The 21245-nt window shown below is 43.8% G+C and overlaps 1 protein-coding gene across 2 annotated transcripts in view; it reads right to left on the bottom strand.

Annotated features, from left to right (window-relative positions):
* Nucleotides 1-21245, bottom strand: part of OCA2 (OCA2 melanosomal transmembrane protein) — a 1149362-nt gene that overhangs the window by 925510 nt on the left and 202607 nt on the right. For both annotated transcript variants that reach the window (XM_078656175.1, XM_078656174.1), the window contains one exon: nucleotides 12465-12757. In XM_078656175.1, the coding sequence (XP_078512301.1) occupies nucleotides 12465-12727 (263 nt within the window). In that variant the 5' untranslated portion in view covers nucleotides 12728-12757. The remainder of the gene's footprint in view (nucleotides 1-12464; nucleotides 12758-21245) is intronic.

The following is a 21245-nucleotide window of genomic DNA, read 5'->3' as shown; positions in this document are numbered from 1 at the left end:
ACCATATTCCTCCAAGCTAAACATACATTTGTGGAAAGGTAGATTAAAGCATATAGAGGGTAGATGGCATATCCTGGAGAGTAAATAGGAGAAGCAAATACTCACAATAGGAACCATGTATGCCCCTGATCAGGGCAAGAGAAATTGCTAATCATTAAGATCCATGAGGTAGCACAAATAATGATAATCCCCATCATGAAAGGTGGGAGCTTTAACTGCATGATGCACCTGACGCAGAACAGTCCCAACAATGCATGGGGCACAAGCCCAATCTCTGGCTGGTAAAATCACGCTGAGTAAATTAGGTTTGCTCAACACATGGTGTCACAGACACCCGTTTCGTATACACTATTGCCACTCTTCAGCAGCTTATTAAACCTACGTATGCATACAACACATCGTAATCGATCAAAGATTAGTGCAATGCATTCAATATGTAGATCAAGGACGCCAGGCAATGGTCAGATACAATTCAAAATTGACAGGCAGGTCAAAAAGATAGGACACACATAGCGATTAAACAACACCCTCTTACATGACCCAGTTGTGCTGCTTCAAATTTGAGAAATGATACAGGACTACCTCACATTAAACAACACTGGGGAATTTAACCCGTGGGTGGTGTGTAAGACTCCTAAAGAGGTAGCAAGGGGTGCACCAATCAAGAGGCACACTGCCTACATTGCATGAGAGAAATTGTACTCCAGGGTCTCAGCAGAAAGTTGAAATGCCCTTTGAGCATAAACACGAAGCCATCTAAAACAAATTGAGAGGCAGATGACCTTAACTGGGGCCAAATTTGCACTGCTGAATACAACAAAATGAAGTCTATCTTAGACAAAATGGGCATGTCTTTCCATGAGAGAGAAAGCGAAAGCCCTACTCACCAACAAACTCCAAGCCAAAAGGGAACAGAATTTCATCAGATTAGTCAGGAATGAGAGGGTAGAGGATCAAGCAACTGACTAGGGCAAAGTGCAAGCCTTTCATGCATTTTACAAAGATTCTTAGACTGAAGTGAAAGCTATTAATGCATACTTACACTCATTTACTCTCCCCATGGTACCTCCACACGACAGAACAGTTGAGCAAACCAAGAGCAGTAACTGAAGTCCTTAAAGCAATCAAAAGCCTCAAAGTGGGCAAATCCCCAGGCACATTTGACTATACACTAGCATTTTTCTCATGTACTCACCGCGCCAGGATACTCCTGAGTAATAGAGCGCGCAATAAAAGGCTTTATAACATAACATTATATTAGCAAATTGTGCCCCAGATTGCTCAAATACAAACGGAGGTTTATAACCATATGATTCACTCACAGGCACTCACCGACTATGGCTGAAGCAACGATTTCCCAGCTTGCTAAACCTGGCAAAGATCCCACTTTGTGCACACCGTATCACTTAAAATCTTTGGTGAACGTTGACGCCAAAATAGTTGGTAAGTTATAGGCCAGTGATACTCTGAGTACAGCCCTGGGCCACCTGCGGCCCTCCTGACCTTCACATGTGGCCCCCTGGTTAACAGCAGCACTGAGTTGCTGTTTACTTCAGAGAGCACCAACATTCAGAAAGATGTTAAATACATGGGGAAGCTTTTATATACAAGCTAACTGAAGTAAAGGAAAATCATCTAATAAAGTATCCTGCAACGTTTAACCACCCACAAAGCCCCTCTCCCATCCTGCTAGCATCAATGCAGCCCTCGGGTTCACCACAGACCTTACTTGGAGGCCCCACTGAAAATGTTTGATTATCTATGTTATAGGCAAACCATCTGGAGTTGGTGTTGCTGCTTCTAATACAAGCTGAAAACAATGACCTTATCCCTTAGAGGTTATTTAGCGACAGCACATAGAGACCTCTCCATTTAATTGACTTAGCACAGAAGTGCTATAAAGAGCTGGTGCTACTAGCATTAGATGCAGAGAATAAGTGAGAGGTTAGATCGGGGCTTGATTACTGCAACACTGCACAAAGCAAGGATAGGTTCCAGTTTCATTGGTTGAATCAACACTATATACCTCGCCCTAGGCCCGAATATGAGTAAACAGCAAAGAAACCCTTCCCGTGGAAATACAAAGCGGTATGAGACAGGGTTGCCCAATCTCCCCTATGCACTTTACTCTCTATGTGGAGCCATTACTCCAGAAAAAGAGCAGCCAAGCATTCAGAGACTTTCATTAGAATACATTCAATATATCTGTCTGACAACTGACATTTTCATCACTTACCACAACTATAGAATCCCTGCAGGAAATGATCCAATTACTATAAGAATATCTGGGATTGGAGGGCCTCCAAATCAACCTCCACACATCAGTGAGGCTCAAATTGCTTGGAGAACAATCACTGGCCAAAATGCTACAACACGAGACTCCATTCAGATGAATGCTAAATGGGGTAATCAATTTAGGCATCTAGCCAACCCCAACCTATATGAATAATTCACAAGCAGTGTGAAAATAGTTGAAGGAAATTAAGCCCTTCTGAATGCCTGGCGGAATCATACATTGAAATGGCTGGGGACAATAGTAACCTTTAAAATTTCTATTTTCCCACAATTCTCTACTTTTGTCTTCTCTGCCTCTTCCCCTCTCTAAGGCTAAATCACTCAGCTGCTGAATTTGGGCAATGCTTTTATTTGGAGAGGGGGAGAGACCTGGGATATCTTGTAGAGACTCCAAAATCTTACCACATTCCCATAACCCATGACAGCTATTATTGAGAACTCAGACTTTACTGTGGCGCTTGATAAGCTCTCTTCTGGAATGCTCCGGGTGATGTCAGGATACAAGACTTCTATCATAATCGGGATCTTTTCATATTTTATAACATTAAGACAACATATAGAATCCTGGAAAGGTAACATTACCTCCTGATAAGGCACTAGATAGCACAACGCCACGTAAGAAGGGCCAACAAGGCCACCCACAAGCTTTGAAAATCCCTACAATTGTCAACATCCACATGACACTTGGTGTCTAAAATCTATATAATGTTTAATAGAACACTGCACCAACTTCATTTCGCCTAATAAGAGGATTGGGAGAAGGAACTCAAAATCTCTATTCCACAATCACTTGAACAACATTTTTACATGAACAAATAATTTTACCCATCATGCACAAAGACAAGAAGCCCTTTACAAAATGATATCTAGATGATGCAACACACCGACCTGCCTACACGTTACAGATAGAACACAGCCTGCAACTTGCAGAAGGCAGTGGGGAAAAACTGGCAGCATTGAGATTCGTCCGAGCACCGAGGATCAGTGCTCAGAGGTGACTGGGGGCTTGTGCATCTTCTCTACCAAGGCTGTGTATTACAGCCTGTTGGAGAACATGCACAGTGCGCATGACTGTTTGGCCGGACCAAGACGGCCGGTCAAACCATCATGCACACTTCTAGAGTGCCCACCACTCCCCCCGTGACCCGTCCTCACCTAGCCCTGGATTCACTAAAAATAAAATGATAATGTTATTATCATTTTTCTTTTTCCATGTTCTGAGAGCAGTTAGGCAACGCTCCTCTGCCTTAGCAGAGGAGCCGCCCCTGCCATGGGCATTTCTGAAACTCTAGTACTACTTCTGACGAGCTGCATTAAGTATATCATCACATATCAAAGAAGGAGACTTAGGTCGACATCCACCACATATTGTCCTAGTGATCCCAGTAGGGAAAACCTATCCATTGCATTCTGTTAAAGGGAAAAGTTTCTCCCAATTACTAATTGCTGCTAAGCAAACAATACGGAGTCTATAGTGTAACTAATTGGCACAGAACTCAGAAATATGGCTCCAGTGAAGTTCATTAGCTATAAGGAGAATCGCATGGATTTATTAGAATATGGGAGCCTGTTCTGAAGTATTTGAATGATGAAAACTGAGGTTTGTACTGCCCAGTTTGTTTTCAGGTGGAGATGGGGGGAGGTGTCTAATCTGAGCAGACTGATTTTGAACAGTGGTCATCACAGGGGGGCCGGGGTAGGCGGAGGGTGATCAGTTGAAAGAGGGGGAGGGAAGTTTAAGACCAGTATGCCCCCCAAGTTCTGTAGTAAAAAAAATTGAGACCTAAACATATATTGATGCCGCACAGTAATATTTTAAATTTCCCTTTTTAAATGTTGCATATTTGTCAAATATTTTAAGATGCTTTTAGTTTATCAAAATGTACAATTCCTTAATAGACTCATGGTACTATGGACCTAAATTTACTTTATATGCATGAGCAACTAGGTGGGAAATTGCCCTGTCTGTGTGTGTTATGTCAGTGGTTCTGAGCATTTTCACTTCTGTAAACCTCTCCCACCCCCATTAATTACAGGATCTCAGGGACCACCCTACCCCCCTCCCGCCCCTCACTGAATAATTACTGGAAGCCAGGGACACCAGCCTAAGCATTTTCATTGATTTGAACTGCAAAACAATACACACACACAAAATACAGACAAGCATTCATCAAACAGATACACAAATAATGAAATATTGTATTCAATTCACAAAGAAATATAAAAAAAACAAAATAGGAAGGTTGCAGTTTTTCTAAATTCAATTGAGGCCACTCATTGTCCATATTATATTCTGTTTGAGGCAGTTGCACTGCTCCCACGAATCAGAGTATACCAACTTAATTTTCAGCCAATAATTTCAAATTACTTCACATTTACAGAACATTTTAAAATGTTCAATGTTACATTTTGCCTCTATTTATATACACTTTATTACTCAGTTATGTAATCATCTTAGCAGTCAGACTACCTGAGTAGGCTTCGCAGTAGGCTTTCAAAGGTGTCCCTCAGAGGTCCCCAAAACACAGATTAAGAACCACTAGCTTATGTCCCCTGTGGTGAGTAAAGAGAAGTTACTAAAGAGTAAAGTGATGACAGCTTTAATCATAACATAAGCAAGCATATCCTTCTCCTGGGCGGGTAAATACCTGCACAGCCATGCAGCAGTTTTTCATCTTATACGACTGTTACACTTCATTTTCTCGTTCGTAAGCATGAACAGACCACAAAGACCAAATCAACAAACTTTACAGGAAGAATACTGGAGTCTTGGTGAGGATCAAAGTACCAGAGCAGACCGTTACACACAAACTTAACATTGGGTCAAACCGGTTTCATCTATGCGATACAATTCCTACCTCCCCCATCCTCACCTCACTGTTCAAAGCAGCTCTCCTCTTGAGGAAGCAATTGTGCCATTTTCTCGTTTTTGTTTTCAATACTGCTAGGACCTCAATCCTAGATCTAGGATGGTCTTTTGCCTTCCCCAAAGTGAGACTGTAGTACTGTTCATTGCCGGTGTGAACATGCATTGGTTTTATCTATAAAGTCCTGATACATTTCCAGTAGAGGTGAATGCATCCTTCCACAAATATCTGCCAGTACTTTCTTCTGCTCTTGACAATCTGTCTTCTTTTTAAGCAGCAAACTAGGACACGAGTCACCATTCATGTTTCTTATAGAATAGCACGTATTGTTGCCTCTTCTTATTAACACTGTACAAACTTATTTGTTAATTCAGTCCACTGAGCCGGCTTTCCAGCAGGGAGTCAGATGAGTTGGGTTGATCACTTCGGTTCCTATCAGAGAGCCGTTGTTCAATGGCTCAGGTTCCCTTTGAGTTGGGGGGGGGTCTCTGGCACTCTTCAGGTAGCTGTGAGGCCCACCATGCCTGTTGACTGTTTGTTGAGGAACGATTTGGAGAGCTTACATTGGGGAAAAGTGGAGCGGAGTACTCACTTGGAGATGGTGGGTCTGCATGACTGGGCGTGTGTGACCACCCGGTCAATGGCAGCCCATGGGGTGCTCAAGAGGACCTGGAGCCTGAGAGGGAGGCCCAGGTTCCTGCCTTAGAGAAAAGAGGCAGGGGGTGCGGGAAACCGGCCCCCGCAGGTCCCACGGCCCAGGAGGAGGTAGACCCTGAGGGGGATGCCCTGGAGCCTACAGGGGAACAGGTAGATGAACTGGGGCACCTGCCTGAGCTGACCCATTGGCAGCAGGAAGGAGGACCCTCCAGGGAAGAATTCTGCCAGGAGCAGAGAAAATGCCTTTCCCTTGTGGCTTTGCGGCAACAGGCTGAAAGCCAGGCAGCAGGTGATCAGTCTGGATCACATTGGATCTACTGGGAGAATGGCCTCCTGTATAGTGAGCCTAAGGTTGCTGAGCCTGGGTCAGCCCATGTGCTGGTGGTACCCCAGCACATCAGCCTTCCTACTGGGGCTGGCTCATGATATGCCATTGGCAGGACATTTGGGGCAGGACAAGACCTTTGAGAGGCTTGTCACCCACTTTCATTGGCCCCAAATGCGCAAGAGTTCAGACACTCATTGCATGACATGTCAGACTTGCCAGGCAAGTGGAAAGAGTGGGAGGAAGCAGAAGGCTCCTCTCCAGTCATTCCCTGAGGTCAGCACCCCCTTTGAGCGGGTGGGTATTGACATTGTGGGGCCACTGGACCTCTTGACAACCATGGGCAACAGGTTCATCCTGGTCTTGGTGGACCATGCCACCCGGTACCCAGAAGCCATACTTCTGAGGACAGTGACGGCCCCCGTGGTGGGACGAGCACTGATGGGAATTTTCTCCCGAGTGGGATTCCCTCGAGAGGTAGTGTCTGACCGAGAAACTTCATTTCTAAGCATATGAAGTCCCTATGGCAGGAGTGTGGGTTAACCGGCAAGTTTACCACTCCTTACCACCCCCAAGGAAATGGGGAGATTCAACCGAACCCTGAAAAGCATGATTATGTGTCTTGAGGAACCTATGAGGCATAAGTGGGACATCCTCTTACCATGCCTCTTTGTATACCGTGAGGTGTCACAGAAATTTCTAGGGTTAAGCCCCTTTGAGCTTCTCTATGTTCATGCAGTGAGAGGACCTCGGAGTCTGGTCAAGGAAGGCTGGGAGCAATCTCCCAGGAAACGTCCCCAGGATGTATATAGCTACATGCTGCCCTTCAGGAACCAGACTAGGCATTTCAGACAACTCGCTGAGGTGAATCTGGAAGCGAGCCAGGAGGAGATGAAGCAGTGGTACGACCAGAATGCCACTCTGGTAGAGCTTCAGCCTGGTCAGAAAGTGTGGGTCATGGCCCCAGTGGAGCCCTGCGCGCTCCATGATAAGTGGACTGGACCATTTGAGGTTGTGGAGCGCAAAAGTCCTGTTACCTACTTGGTGAACTTGCGGTCTCCCAGGAACCCCTTGAGGGTCCTGCTTGTCAACCGCCTGAAGCCCCATTTGGAAAGGTCTGAAGTGGGCATGCTCCTAGCAACAGATGCTGGAATGGAGGAGGAGACCGAGCCTCTTCCTGACCTCCTGTCTGCAAAAGAGCAAGATGGGTCAGTGGATGGTGTGAACCTCTCTTCCACCCTGACCCCTGAGCAACAGAATCACTGCCGCCAGTTGCTTGGACAGTTTTCTCATCTGTTCTCCCTGGTTCCCGGTGTTACTGATTGGTGCATCCATGATGTAGACACTGGGGATAGGGTGGCTGACAGGGTGAGAGCTTGCATCAAAGAGGAGGTCTCAAAGATGCTTGCGTTCGGGGTGATTGAGTCCTCTCACAATCCTTGGGCCAGCCCAGTGGTCTTGGTCCCAAAGGCTGCCGCACCGGGTGCCACACCAGAACTCCGGTTCTGTGTGGACTACCGAGGGCTCAATTCAGTTACGAGGACTGACGTGCACCCTATCCCCAGAGCTGATGAGCTCATTGATCGGCTAGGGGCTGCACAGTACCTCAGCACGTTTGACCGAACGTCTGGGTACTGGCAGATCACCTTGACTGATGAGGCAAAGGAGAGGTCAGCATTCTGCACACCAGATGGGCACTTCCAGTTCTGGGTTATGCCCTTTGGGATGAAGAATGCCCCTGCCACCTTTCAGGGGTTGGTCAACCAGGTGTTGGCTGGACTGGACGAGTTCAGGGCCGCCTACCGGGATGACATCGTGGTGTTCAGCGCCAATTGGGAAAAATATCTGTTCCACCTCTGGGAAGTGTTGCTGGGGCTGCGGAAGGCAGGCCTCACGATCAAGGCAAGTAAGTGCCAGATCGGGCAGGGTTCTGTGGTGTACTTGGGACACCAAGTTGGGAGCGGCCAGGTGGCGCCCCTACAACCAAAGATTGAAACCATCCTGGCTTGGGAGCCCCCAAAACCCAGACAGATGTAAGAGCCTTTTTAGGACTCACTGGGTATTAGAGGAGGTTTGTCAATGGGTATGGCAACATTGTTGCACCCTTGACCGAGCGAACTTCTAGGAAGCAGCCCAAGAAAGTGATTTGGACTGACACCTGTCAGAAAGCTTTTGAGGCCCTGAAAGCTGCCATGTGCACGGCGCCCATGCTACTGGCACCCAACTTCTCCAGAGAGTTTATCGTTCAGACAGACGCTTCAGAGCATGGTGTGGGGGCTGTTTTGTCACAGATGAATGAGGAGTGCCTAGATCAACCTGTAGCCTTCATCAGTAGGAGGTTACTTCCACGGGAACAGAGGTGGTGTGCTATTGAACAGGAGGCATTTGCTGTGGTCTGGGCACTGAAGAAGCTAAGACCCTACCTGTTTGGCACTCACTTTCGGGTTCAGACAGACCACAGTCCCCTCAGATGCCGGATGCAGATGAGGGGTGAGAATCCAAAGCTGTTGAGGTGGTCAGTTTCCCTACAGGGGATGGATTTCACGGTGTAACACGGCCCTGGTACAGAACACGCCAACGCTGATGGTCTGTCCCGATTTTTCTGCCTTAGTGATGAGAACTCTCAGGAGGTAGGGTAGTCCTCCAAACATTTCAGCTGGAGGGGCCGCGTGTTAGACCTGGCACCTTGGCGTGGGTCTCCCTTCCATTTTTACTGTTGCCTCGTGTGTTTTTGCTGGTGTTAGATGCTTTGGGCACTGTGCCACTGCTGTCCAGTGCCACGGTGCAAGTGCTCCCTATTGTAAATTGATGTATGAATTAGTGATTTCATGATTGGCTGATTTGGTTTACTGGTCATACCCTAGTACAGTGCACTGAGTTTGCCCAGGGCTTGTAAACCAAATGCTGCTAGTGGGCCTGCAGCACTGGTTGTGCCACCCACAGAAGCAGCCTGTAAAAGTGTGTCTCAGGTCTGCCATTGCAGAGCCTGTGTGCAGTCTGGTCCTGCCATGTTAACTGGGCACGGGCACCCACTTGCCAGTCCATAAACCTTCCCTTTTCTTTATGTCAGACACCCCTATAGTAGTCCCAAGGGCAGGGTGCATTGTAGGCATAAGTTAGGACAAGCCCCAATATGTGTGGCACGTCCCAATTTTGAATAACAGCCATTTTAGTTTTTTACTATAGCAAGGCTACCTATTTCCCATAGGCCAGAATGGGCAGTTCGATTATTACATTTTATAATCCTAACTGACTCAGGGAACTAGGTAGAAATTTGAGTTTAGTATGCCTTAACTCAGAATGATAAAATGCATCTTTTAGTGAAGTTGGTTTTAACATTCTGTGTCTGAAAATACCACTTTTAGAAAGTAGGTATTTTCTTGTCTAACTATCCAAGCCTGCCTCTGCTAGGTTATGTTTTCCTTGCCTGGAGTTTGAGTGAAAGGGGCTGGGGGATTCCAGGAGACAGGGGAGTCAGCCCAGGGGTGAATAGAGAGATCTGCATCTAGATGGGAGGGAGGAGTTGTACCTGGGACCTGAATAGGACTGTGCCTTCCCTCCATCCACCTCCTGTGGAGCGTCTGATGTCTCTGCCCTGCACTGTGAAAGGAAAGAAGGAGTCATGTCAACAGTGCATTCCAGGACTGACCAGAACTGGTTTGGACTAGGCAAAGGCCCCTCTGCCCTCAGAGGACAAAGGATTTTGGGGTACACATTTTGGGACCCTAATCCCAAAAATTTAGATCACTTTTGGACAACAAGAAGAAAACTTTGCTGAGGAGAGGAACCTGAAGAAACTGAGGAGAGACCATCCCAAAGCTGAAGTGCTGCTTGGGGGATTGGTCTGCAGTGGTTGCCTGACTGCCAAAGAAAGGAGAAAGGACTTTGTGTGCTTTATTCAACTTGGAAGGATCTCCAAGGGCTTGAGAAAAGAGCTTGCCTACTGCTGAAGTCTCAGGGACAACAGACTTCAAGCACCAGCTCCCCAAAAGCTCTTTGGAAGTGCCTGCTGCTGTTTTGGTCCTTCTGAGGGACTGCGTGTCGCAAGGAGCTGGAAGTGCGACTCAAGAGGAAGAAGCGTGTCGCCATCTCAGGCGTCGCATCACGGAGACGATGCCTCTGGAGCATTGCATCACAAGAAACGTCTCGCACCCTCGAAAAAGCGTGTCACAGCCGCTGCCGTCGCATCGCAGAGATGACGCCGCTGTAGCTGTCGCATTGCACCGCATCACAAGAAGCGCCTCGCATCCACTGAGAAGCGTGCTGCCGTCACAACCCCTGTCGTTGCATCACGTAACAAGGGAGTTGTCGCATCGAGCGGAAGCATCTCGCATCGTCAAGAGAAGAGTGTCGCCGCCAAAGCCGCCGCATCACAGAACAAGGGTGTCGCCGCTGCAGCTGACCCATCGAGCCGAGACCGCTCGCAACATCGGAGGAGCGGGTCGTATCACGAAGGAAGCGCCATCTTTATTTCTTTGCACCAGATCTTTGCCGCATCTCCATCTCTGCAACACTTTCGCTGTAGAAGTGTGACGCATCATAAGGTACATTGACTCAAAGTGTCGCATTTTTAGATCTAAAGAGAACTAAGCTAATTCCTCCATTTAAAGTAAAGTATTGTGGATTTTTGTTGTTTGTGGTCTTGTGTTAAATCTATATAAATAATTCTTATTTTTAATATACAACTTGTGTGGTGTCCAGCTGTAGTGTTGTCACTGGATTACTGTATGTGTTCATAAATGCTTTACACACTGCCTCTGAGATAAGCCTGTCTGCTCGTGCCAAGCTACCAAGGGGGTGAGCAGGGGTTATTTTAGGAGGGTACCCCCTTACCCTGACAGAGGCAAGGGTCCCTATTTGTAATAAGTACCTACCTGTGCCAACTAGAGACCCCCAAATATAACAACTCTCCAGATACTATTCAAGGAACAACAGGAACAAAATGATCTCATATTAAACTTGATAATGCCATCACTTGTGTGCTAAAAATAAATAACACCCTATTGGTCATATCTTGCAACAGACTCCCAGTATTGATACCTGAACAATGATTTTTGCTTTATCCTCTGCTGCAAACTCTCCTGCTGGGATTTCAAATGAAGGTATCATGGAGCATGTTACCATATCATGTTTGGAGCATGTTACCATATCATGTTTGGGGTCTTTGGAATTGTAATGAGAAATCCTAACTTATGGTGAAGTTGAATTTTAACATTTCATACAGTTTTTCTTCATAGACAGAGCACCCCAGGTAGGTGCTCTGGACTTGAGGAACTGGGTAGCGAGATAATCCCAAGTGCATAGCAAATGCACAAAAGATCACTAAATCCATCACAATTTTCAGCAGTACCTAGACATGTTACGCAGTCTTAAGCTGTATCATCGATGTTCAACCAGTTTCTCTGTCCCTTTATGTAGAAGGCCAATTCCGAAGGTAGGTTTTTGCTGTCCCATCACTAGAGGATATTTTTGAGCCTTCATTATTAAATTCAGACCAGGGTTACCAAATCCCCAAACAAGGAACGATCACCCAGCGAAACTAACTGGCTCCTGCCCCAAATGGTTTGGTGGTGCAGTGGGAAATTCAAGGTTGAGGCAGTGAATAATTTTCCTTTTAAACCTAGGTATATAGCACCACTTGCACTCTCAATACCATGCAGGTTTTACTCCAGGGCAACCTGGCTAACTCACGATCGTCTGGGTCAAAGAGTGGCCTGGTCAGCATAAACCACGCTTCTAATCCGCTAGCTGCTGGTGTGTCACTCTCCGCTCACTTGACGGCTAGCCCAGTGGTGGAGGCCAGTCTCACTGACAGTGAATATAAATACATTTATGAAAAACTAAAATATAGAAATTATAAATATTTTATTAACACATCTCTCTCGTTTGTAAGTATTTTTTCTTAAAATGTGCTCCAGCTGACTCTTACCACATTGTTAGTATTCATATAGTCTGTACATTGCTCAGCACCAGTACAGTTAAAATAATGCAATTTATTGACATTAACGTCATTCTCTGCTTGATATTTATACTTCAAGCTGCTTTTCAAGTCCTCGGCTTGTACTTTTTATGCCTCGAGCAAATATATTATAGAAGAACCAAGGCGTGAGGTTTTCAAAAGAAACTGAAGAAAGGGCAGCTTTAGAGGACGTAATATATTCATCCATCTACGGAGTCAGTCAGTGTGCCTTGGGCAATTCACAGTGTCTAATAATTTTTCAATGCCTGGAGTTGGTGTTAATAAAAAGAAATAATTGTTCACTCTAGCACCAAAGAAGTGATCCCTGGCACAACACATTTAATTTGCACGAAGGCCTTACCTTCCCTGCTGACTGAAATCTTCCCCAAGGGCAACGCTGCAATCCTGCTTGGTTGGTCCATTCTGGTAAGATTTCTCCCAGTCTCCCAGAGGCTCTGCTAATTCATGGAAGCCATTCAGTAGCCGCAACTCGTTAAACTCACTGGCCCCACTGGCATCGACCTTGCAGCCATTCAAGTAAGGGCAGAGCTGTGCAGCAGTCTGTGTTAGCTTCACATCCAGGTTCCCAGTGACCGCGCCTTCTTTGTTGTTTTCTAGGTACATATTACCGTTGGCATCAAATAGACTGGATACCTATTAAGAGAATAGGGCAAAGCAAAAACTAAGACATCTTCCAAATTAGCAATACAAGCAAGTACAGCATTGACATCCACTTGTGCACGGAGCAAATGAGGGGGAGGGGCATTCAGATAAACTGAGCACTGCTGGGAAGCCTGGACTACACGTAACCAAGAATTTCATCACCTTAAATCATTAATATAAACACTTCAGGAAAAAAGCCAAAGTGTTCATTATCTGTGGCAATACCTCTGGAGCACGAGTATTAGAAGCATGATCATTGGTCAGTTTGTTAAATGTACAAATCTTTTGAAAGGATCAGGGTCTAGGGTTTGAGAAACCCACAGTACATCGAAAGATCTATCTAAAACACAGTCGGCTACTCCACTTTTATTTATTTTTGAAGCAGGAATGCGTAGGATGTCAGCCGATTCTAAACACAACACTGTTATGGTGCGAAAAAACATTAGGCTATATGTACACACTTTATACCTTCAAATGGATCTTCCACAAATTAATTTTTTTTACAGAATACAAAATCATCATCTAAAAAGGTTTGCGGGCAGACTAACCACCTTGGGGGAGGGGGACCAACAACTACTTAAGTATGAACGTAACAAGACAGCCATATTGGAGTTGAATTCTAAATGACTGCTTGGCAGGTTTATTAACCAAGCACTTTAAGTGTGTGAGCCTTGAGATGACCGAATAGAGGGCAGTGACCTTTTGGCGAAAAAATAGGAACGGTTATCCATCCGAGGATATCATACTTTTAAGCTGCTTTCAGACTTCATACTCCTAAATTAGAAAGTAGTCTGGTTTCTTGAACTACGTAATTATAAAGCATGAGCATAACACCTTTTAATCACCTGCAGTCTTAAAAACCGCTCAGTAGGAGTATATTGGTAAAAGAAACTGGAAGGTAACATGGGTGACAAAGGAAATAAGAACCTTTAGTTGACAGGAAAACTAGTCTTCTTACCCAAACTAAACCCATCCCTATGCAATCTCAATAAAAAATCGCATTCAAAATCAGGATACATTTCTCTATAGCTTTTTTTTTTATAATCAGGTACACAGATGGCTCTGTAGTTTGCAAGCCTTTTCATAGCAAAATTGGAAATTAATTTCCTTCACACGCACAATTATAGATCTTTAAGATATGTGTACTTTACTGATGACATTCTCTCGACTTTCTCTGCAGAGGAACAGTACCTCCAATACCTATTGTCAAGATGTAACATCTGTGGTAACGTCTACACATGGATTAAAGGATCATAAAAGTTACAATACAAACACTTCCTTTTTGGATTAGAGCGTGCTTTTATACAGGTACAAAAGGTTACACATCTGGACTTGCATTGCTTATTACAATATTGCAGAAGAACTAAGAAAATATAGGAGGGTAGGTAGATGAGGATAGAGAGGCAAATAAACTACTTGTGCCGATCAAGCATACCATACATGACCTGATAAGTGCAACATTATATAATGATTTAAACATTATTGTAGCAAACTAGAACTGTCCTCATATTCTCCACCACATTACAGGCTAAATTGCCGGTCAATTATTCATAGCCATAGAAAATGTGTCACCAGTCTTTACCTGAACACTTTGGTTGATTACTTAATTGATTCAGAATTTTTATTGAAAGGTCTACTGATTCTTTAACAACAATTTGTAAGTGTCTGCCAAGTGCCTTTCACCTCTATCATAGCTATAAACCCAAGACAAAAACATTCCAATATCTTTCCCCACAAAATTACTCATTTCCAGAACTAGCGAAGTGTAGGGAACACAGATGCTATGAACAATGGACTGATCACATTCTGATGTACTCCCCATCTGAGATTTGTGATACTACACCCTGCATAATCATTTCTGAATCACATCTAATGGTCATATTCTAATGGTCATATTTACAACCCAATAATTTATATTTACATTGGTTGATCTCTATCATAAATGCAATAACTATAGATAATTATGATATACAAATGCTGAGGATTTCTCCACAAGGACGTGCTTGAATACTTAACAAGAAGTGCATCTACTGAGATAGTGTAGAACTGACAATTTTGGGAGAAACATGGTAGGATTACAGACATACTAAGGTAGCATCTGCACGTTTCCACAAGTGGAAAGCTCAGTTCCTTTGGTTGTTCCTCTTCTTTGCTAGTGAGAAACGGGCTTGACTAGAACTTGGCTTTAAAAAAAACTACCTTGAAGGTCGAAATAGGAAAATATCAAATGTTTGAAGATTATGTACAAGACGGTTGGGGGCGTTGAAAAGATAACTGTTTTATGCAGGCAAGCAAGATTTCAAGCTTTTATTGATCATTATCAATTTTGCTCAAAGGCACCGATAGTGTAACAAATTGTAATAACTACACCAAAGATGGATATTTTAGACAATATTGTAATGCATTCAATGTCGAAGTTTCATCACACACAGTTCCTGCCTCCCAGTCTCTAACATAAGAGTGTTTTCCCACATAACATGGCCTCTTGGTTGGTCAAACCTTTAACCAATAGAACATTTTAGGAACCTCTGTGGCTCCAGTCAGAATTCAGAAGCAGGAACTCATACTAGCAGAAGATGATGATTCAAGGCCTGTGTATAGGTGTTCGGCACTTTTCTTCTACAGGAGTCTCCATCATTTTCCCTACTAAGTGAGATTTTACCAGAGTTTAGCATGGCTTCTGGGTTATGCACTACGAGGACGTCAGTGGTCAACAGTCTGGTGGATTACACAACATGCATGTCTATTCATTTGAAAAGGCATCGAGTTGTTTATCATTAGTTCTGGGACAGAAGGGAGTGATGGTTACCCAACAAATATCAGGAGATGAGAGCCTGGAACATAGATGTCCTGAAAAGAAATGTTTTTAGGTTAACATTTTTGAAGTTGAACCAATTAGTCACAACCACATAAAATTCTAAATATAGCATTTGAAGATGGTAAAATGTTGTGCCAGATCAACCATCAAAAACACTTGTAGATGCCCTCAGATCTCCTTGAGACACCAGCCACTCCACTGAGATCCAAACATTAAATACATGTAGGAGAAAGTGATCAGGAAAAGGGTTCTATGTACTACTTGAAGGATCAATAGAGATTTTAATTGGTTAGACCCCCTAATCAACCAAGATGTTGTTGGATATACCCGTTGTATCCTGAGAAGGGAACCTCACACCTCAGAGGTATTTACTAGAGAAGAAAGATCTTTGTCACAGCTGATTATTTACCATGCAGGCTTTCAATCTGAGACAAATAATTGACTAAAACCAGCTTTGAATTATATTTAATTAAAATCTATGCATAGCACTAAATTAAATGTTTAATATCATGCTCTGTCGCCTTCCCCTAACCTGACATACTAAAAATATTGAGTTTTATTCACATAGGACAATGCGACCACAGCCAATACAGTAAAGATTAGCTTTGATGTTCTCTCTGTGTGGGGCACTCCAATCTAGCTAATGAGCATGTCCTAATTTTGGAATTATGCATCCAGACCTTGCTGGCTTTATTTACTACTTACAGGTAATTTTGTTAATTTCAAAGGGAGGCTTTATACATTTCAAAACCCTTCCTTACTCCCAGAGGTTCAGAGTGACAGAGGCATGTGTGAAGTCATGTTTTTAAGCCACTCATGTGAGTATTGAGAATTCTTACTGCGGGCGACATGTTGCATCTAGCTTATGCCACTAGTGCAGTTTCCACACCATTGTACTGTGGCCTTACTGCAAGGGTTATTTATACAAATCATTTGGGATTAGTACATTTGTAAACATGTTTGATGGTCGCAGCACAAGCTGTGAGAGCTATTTAGCAGTTTTTCAGGTCACAAACTCAACATGCCAATACCTCCAGTCAGAAAACATTGTGACAGATCATGCAAAAAAAAATATACACTTCCTTCCGCATGAAGACATTTTGACTTCTGAAAAATGTCCCAAAAAAACGAATGACTAATTGTAGCAGGCAAGCATCAACGTGTAGGAGCCAAAAAGGAATAATGACTATCAGTAGTACATAATAGAGTAATTTCCGAAGACCGCACTACAGTAAACTAGCATTATTGGAAGTGATAGTTTTGGGCAGATGATCAACATGTGGTTGATGCCACAAATCTCAATCTCTTGCTTTCTTTTTAGTTGATTGAAATGAATGTAGGTGCTACATACCATTTATCACATGCATACTCTTTATGTTAAGGGACTTATTCCCCAATTTTTTCAACATAACCAGCAATCATTTCAAATCCCAAGAAATGCACACAAATATATAATAATGATTTCAGTTGTATAGGAGTAACTTGCCAGTATTGTAAATGAAATATTTCCTTTAAAAGAGTCTTTAAAATGTATTAGATTTATAATCCAAAAAGTAGAAAACCCATAAATTCCACAAATATGCTCACACAATCAACTGTGCTGCCAATGCACTGTCCAGGACTTCGCATGACCACAAATCAAGTTGCAGCGTTGATATCATGGGTAACATGTGTGACTTCACCAATGGAATCGTGAGAAAAGTTACAGAAACAGCAAACAACTGTCTTCTGCCCCATTAAATCAAATGAATTTTGTCTTCAGTCATGACTTGTGGCTACTGCTGTTGCCGACTGAGCACTTGTAACATGGTCTTTGGTTGTGCCCAGCAGATTCTCAATGCAGAGTGTTGACTCCTTATTTTATAATGGGAGAAATGGAAGCAAAAAAAGCCAGAAAAACAATAACCAAATCTCGACTCAGTATGCTACTTGTGTATGGACCTGGGAAAACTTGAGATATCTGCAAGCTCCTTTCTCACAATGCAAGAGTCCCTGAGCCCAATCATCTTGCATGGCAGCCCCATCCACAGAATCCCCGCTATCCTCTTCACCCACCGAGCTTGCTGAATACAGCATTCTGCTAAATCCACATTTTACTGAGCATAGGATATATCAGATGCAAATGGTGGTGGACCCAATCTAATCATGTACTTTGAAAAAAAAATTCTACCGTTTTGGAAGATTTTCCCTTGTTCAAACCTTAGCTTTAGGCCACTTTAGATTTGTGTAAGCTTTGTATAACGGTTCCTAAAATATGGTCGACAAAGTCTCTGCTAAAAATGTAACTTTTCGCCGTTTATACAGAATTTCTTTTTTTTTTTTAAATACAGAACAATTATTGGAAAAAATGTATACCAAACAAATCAAATAAAAGAGTTAAGTTGGTCCAAGTACTACCTTCTGGTTCATTTTTATTCTAAAACTCTTTAATTTTTGTAGGAGTGTATTTTAATGGGAAATTCGGCGTTGCGCAAGAGTCCATTACCAACACCATCCAGAAAGATGACTGGCTTCATTGAAATAGATCAACGTTGTATGTAGAGTGTAGCAGGGTTATGGAGGTGTAGCCTGATTAAGTTAGGATGAAGAGTTCCAGGGTGGGATGTCTGTTAACCCAGATAAACTACGGGTTAGGACAGACAGTGAATTATGATTGCACTGGATGGCTCAGAGTAGGCCAGTTCCGTGTATGTGCACACAGCACATTGGCTACCTATTCCTTACAAACCCTTTCTTGGGGACCCATCCAATCTGGGTGGGATTTACCAGTAGATGTGTGCACACAGCAAGTTGGCTACCTATGCCTTATGAACTCTTTCTTTGGGGCCCGTCCAATCTAGGTGGGATTTTCCAGTAGAGGACAGTTTTCCCAGACTGGAGCATTTTAATATTTTAATAGGGGACAGCTGCACATGGTTCTAATGTAAATCTCAGCATGTTTGTGCAAAATGTAGAGACAAGTACGCAATGGTGTGATGCTTTGGACAGCTGGAGGCTGTACCATGAGAGCAACCAGGTAGAGAGGTTCCACTACAGTGGTGGGTAAGGGCATCTACACCAAGGGACATGGAAGAGTTGTGCAAAGAGCTTCCACTGTACCAGACTAGAGAAGTGGCTAAGACTTTGGAGTAGGGGGTTAGAGATGTTTTTCACCTCTTTTACCAAGACCTGTAAGAAAGTAGATGGGCTGAGAATCTGCAATTGGCTAAAGCTAAGCTTCAGAAAGCTACATAATAACAGTACTGTGGGTTTCAAGCCCAAGAAACAGGAAGAGGAGTTTATGGTGATCCACCACCTGTCCTAGCCAGATGGTGATTCAGTTAATTATCAAATTGCCCTGGGGGGCTCGACACTGGACAAGGATTTTGAATTCATCGGAAGATGCAGATCAGGAGCTAGGCTAGCAAAATCTGATATATTAAGTATTTAGCAGGTTACACATTCGCCCACACGATTTTGAGGTATTTTGCTTGCAGTACACTGGAATATTTGTGTTACAATGTTACAAATTAGTTGTTCGGTTTTTTGTTCATAGTTTGAAATGTTCAGCAGGTTTTGGCAATTGGGTTTTCTTGACAGACAAGATTCATAGAGTTAACCCATTACCTTAATGATTTTTTTTATTTGTGTACAAGGCAGGACCTGGATGTTTTAAGGAAGCTCCACAGGTTTTCCTACTGGTGATGTGTGAATTAGGTGTGCCTTTCGCGCCAGAGAAGAGTGAAGGATCATCAACAGTTATGCTCTTTTCAGGCATTGAGCTTGATATGTTTAGAATATAAGCTAGTTTACAGGCAGACACGATTTTAAAGCTTTTTAAACTATGGTGGAAAAAAGGTAGAACTGAGTAACATCTGAGCACTGCTAGGGCACTTAAATTTTGCCTGCAGGGCTAGGAGAACCTTCTGTAGGAGTTTGGGATTTTTTGTTACGGGCCCAATGCTGCCTTATCCAAAAGTCCATTTAAATGCTGGGCGGGATGCTGATGTGAGAGTTTGTATTTTCTTTGTACAAGGTTTCAGTGATGTGGACACTGCAAGATAAATGGTTTTGGCAGGTTCAGATATTTTCTGATGAAACATGCGCACTGGGCTTTGGGGTGTTTTGGAATGAAAGATGGTGAGCAGAAATATGACAAGAGAAGTAATTGAAGAAAAAGTTGAGCATAGCTTTTCTGGATATTTTCCACTGGTGGTCATCTGGTTCATTGGGGCAAGGAGAGATCTTGCACAAGAGTGACTTTTAATGTTGACAATACTTATTGCATAAGTAAATAATCAGAAGGAGATGAAAAGGTTTTTAAGCTGTTGCAGGATTTCTAGTTGGGATGCCTAAAGTTCAACAATTTTTTTTTAGCAAGACATGTTCCGGAAGATGACAATAATATTGCTGATCCTTTGTCTCATTCCCAGTGCCAGAGGCTCAGTGGGGTGGAGCATAGTGAGAAGGCGAAGATCAGTAAGGGGGGTGAGGGTCTCGGAGGTTGTGGCAAAGTCAGTGGCACGGGGTGACCGGCACCTGTTTCGGCCTGTTAAAGATGTTGCGGAAGTTTCTACCTCTGCTGTCTGAGGAACACAGGAAGCTGACCGTGCAGGCTCTGGTCGGATCCAGGTTGGATTATGCCAACGTCCTTTACCTGGGCCTACCAGAGTACTTGCTGCAGCGGCTTCAAGTCGCGCAGAACGCGGCGGCTCGGGCCATTTTCGGTCTAAATAGACGAGCCAGCGCCGCGGGTCTACTGCGGACACTGCATTGGCTACCCATCGCAAACGGATCGCCTTTAAGGCTTTGACTCTGGCCTACAAGGCTCTTCATGCGGTGGGAGCAAAGTACCTCCAGAAGAGACTGGCCTTTTACCATCCGGCCCGGTCGCTGAGGTCTGAATCTTTGTTCCTGGCGGCGGTTCCGCGAGTGAAGAGAGCGCACCTGGGCGGCCGCTCCTTCGGTCTGCTGGCTCCACAGATGTGGAATTCTCTTCCGCTCTCACTCCGGGGGGCCACCAGTCTTCTTGTTTTTAGGAAAGGCCTTAAAACCTGGCTCTTTACCCAGTAGGCCTCTCAGCAGCCCTCCTTACCCTATCTGTCTTGTTTTCTCTTTTTAATTGTGTTGTGTTATTGTGATGCAGCTCTCCTTTACCTAAAGCGCCGGGACACTCTTTCTGAGTAGCCGTTGCGCTATACAAAAAAATAAATAACATAACATAACATAACGGTCTACCAGGAACACCTAGAACAAAATATGGCAGGAGTTTCTGGATAGTGGGGCAGTCTGGAGTGGATTGTCTTGTTTGAAATTAAAATTAGTAAGGATTGTGTTCCCCAGTTCATCATGGAGGCAGATTGACAAGGTTTTTTATGAGCCGTGAGTTAGCAGGAATTGCATGTTATGGTAAGTAATATCGATGCTACGACTCATCAGCAGGGGACTTGTGAAGTAGACTATATGTAGGCTGGCCTAGGGAAAAAAGGTTGTGGTATGGAAAGGTGGAGGCTGATCATCAGGCCTTTATGGGCCTTTTGGACTATCTGAGTTATTGGGCGGGTGGGGTTTGGAGGTTCACTGAAGAATGGAATAAAGGAAGAGGGTAGCAGATTAAGGATATTGGTGAAATAAGCAAACAGATCAGTTTAGGAAGAGATGGGAAATCTTGATTTAAGGGTT

Source organism: Lissotriton helveticus, chromosome 8 (assembly GCF_964261635.1).
Source record: "Lissotriton helveticus chromosome 8, aLisHel1.1, whole genome shotgun sequence".
Classification (NCBI taxonomy): Eukaryota; Metazoa; Chordata; class Amphibia; order Caudata; family Salamandridae; genus Lissotriton; species Lissotriton helveticus.
This window is presented reverse-complemented; position numbering and strand designations above follow the sequence as displayed.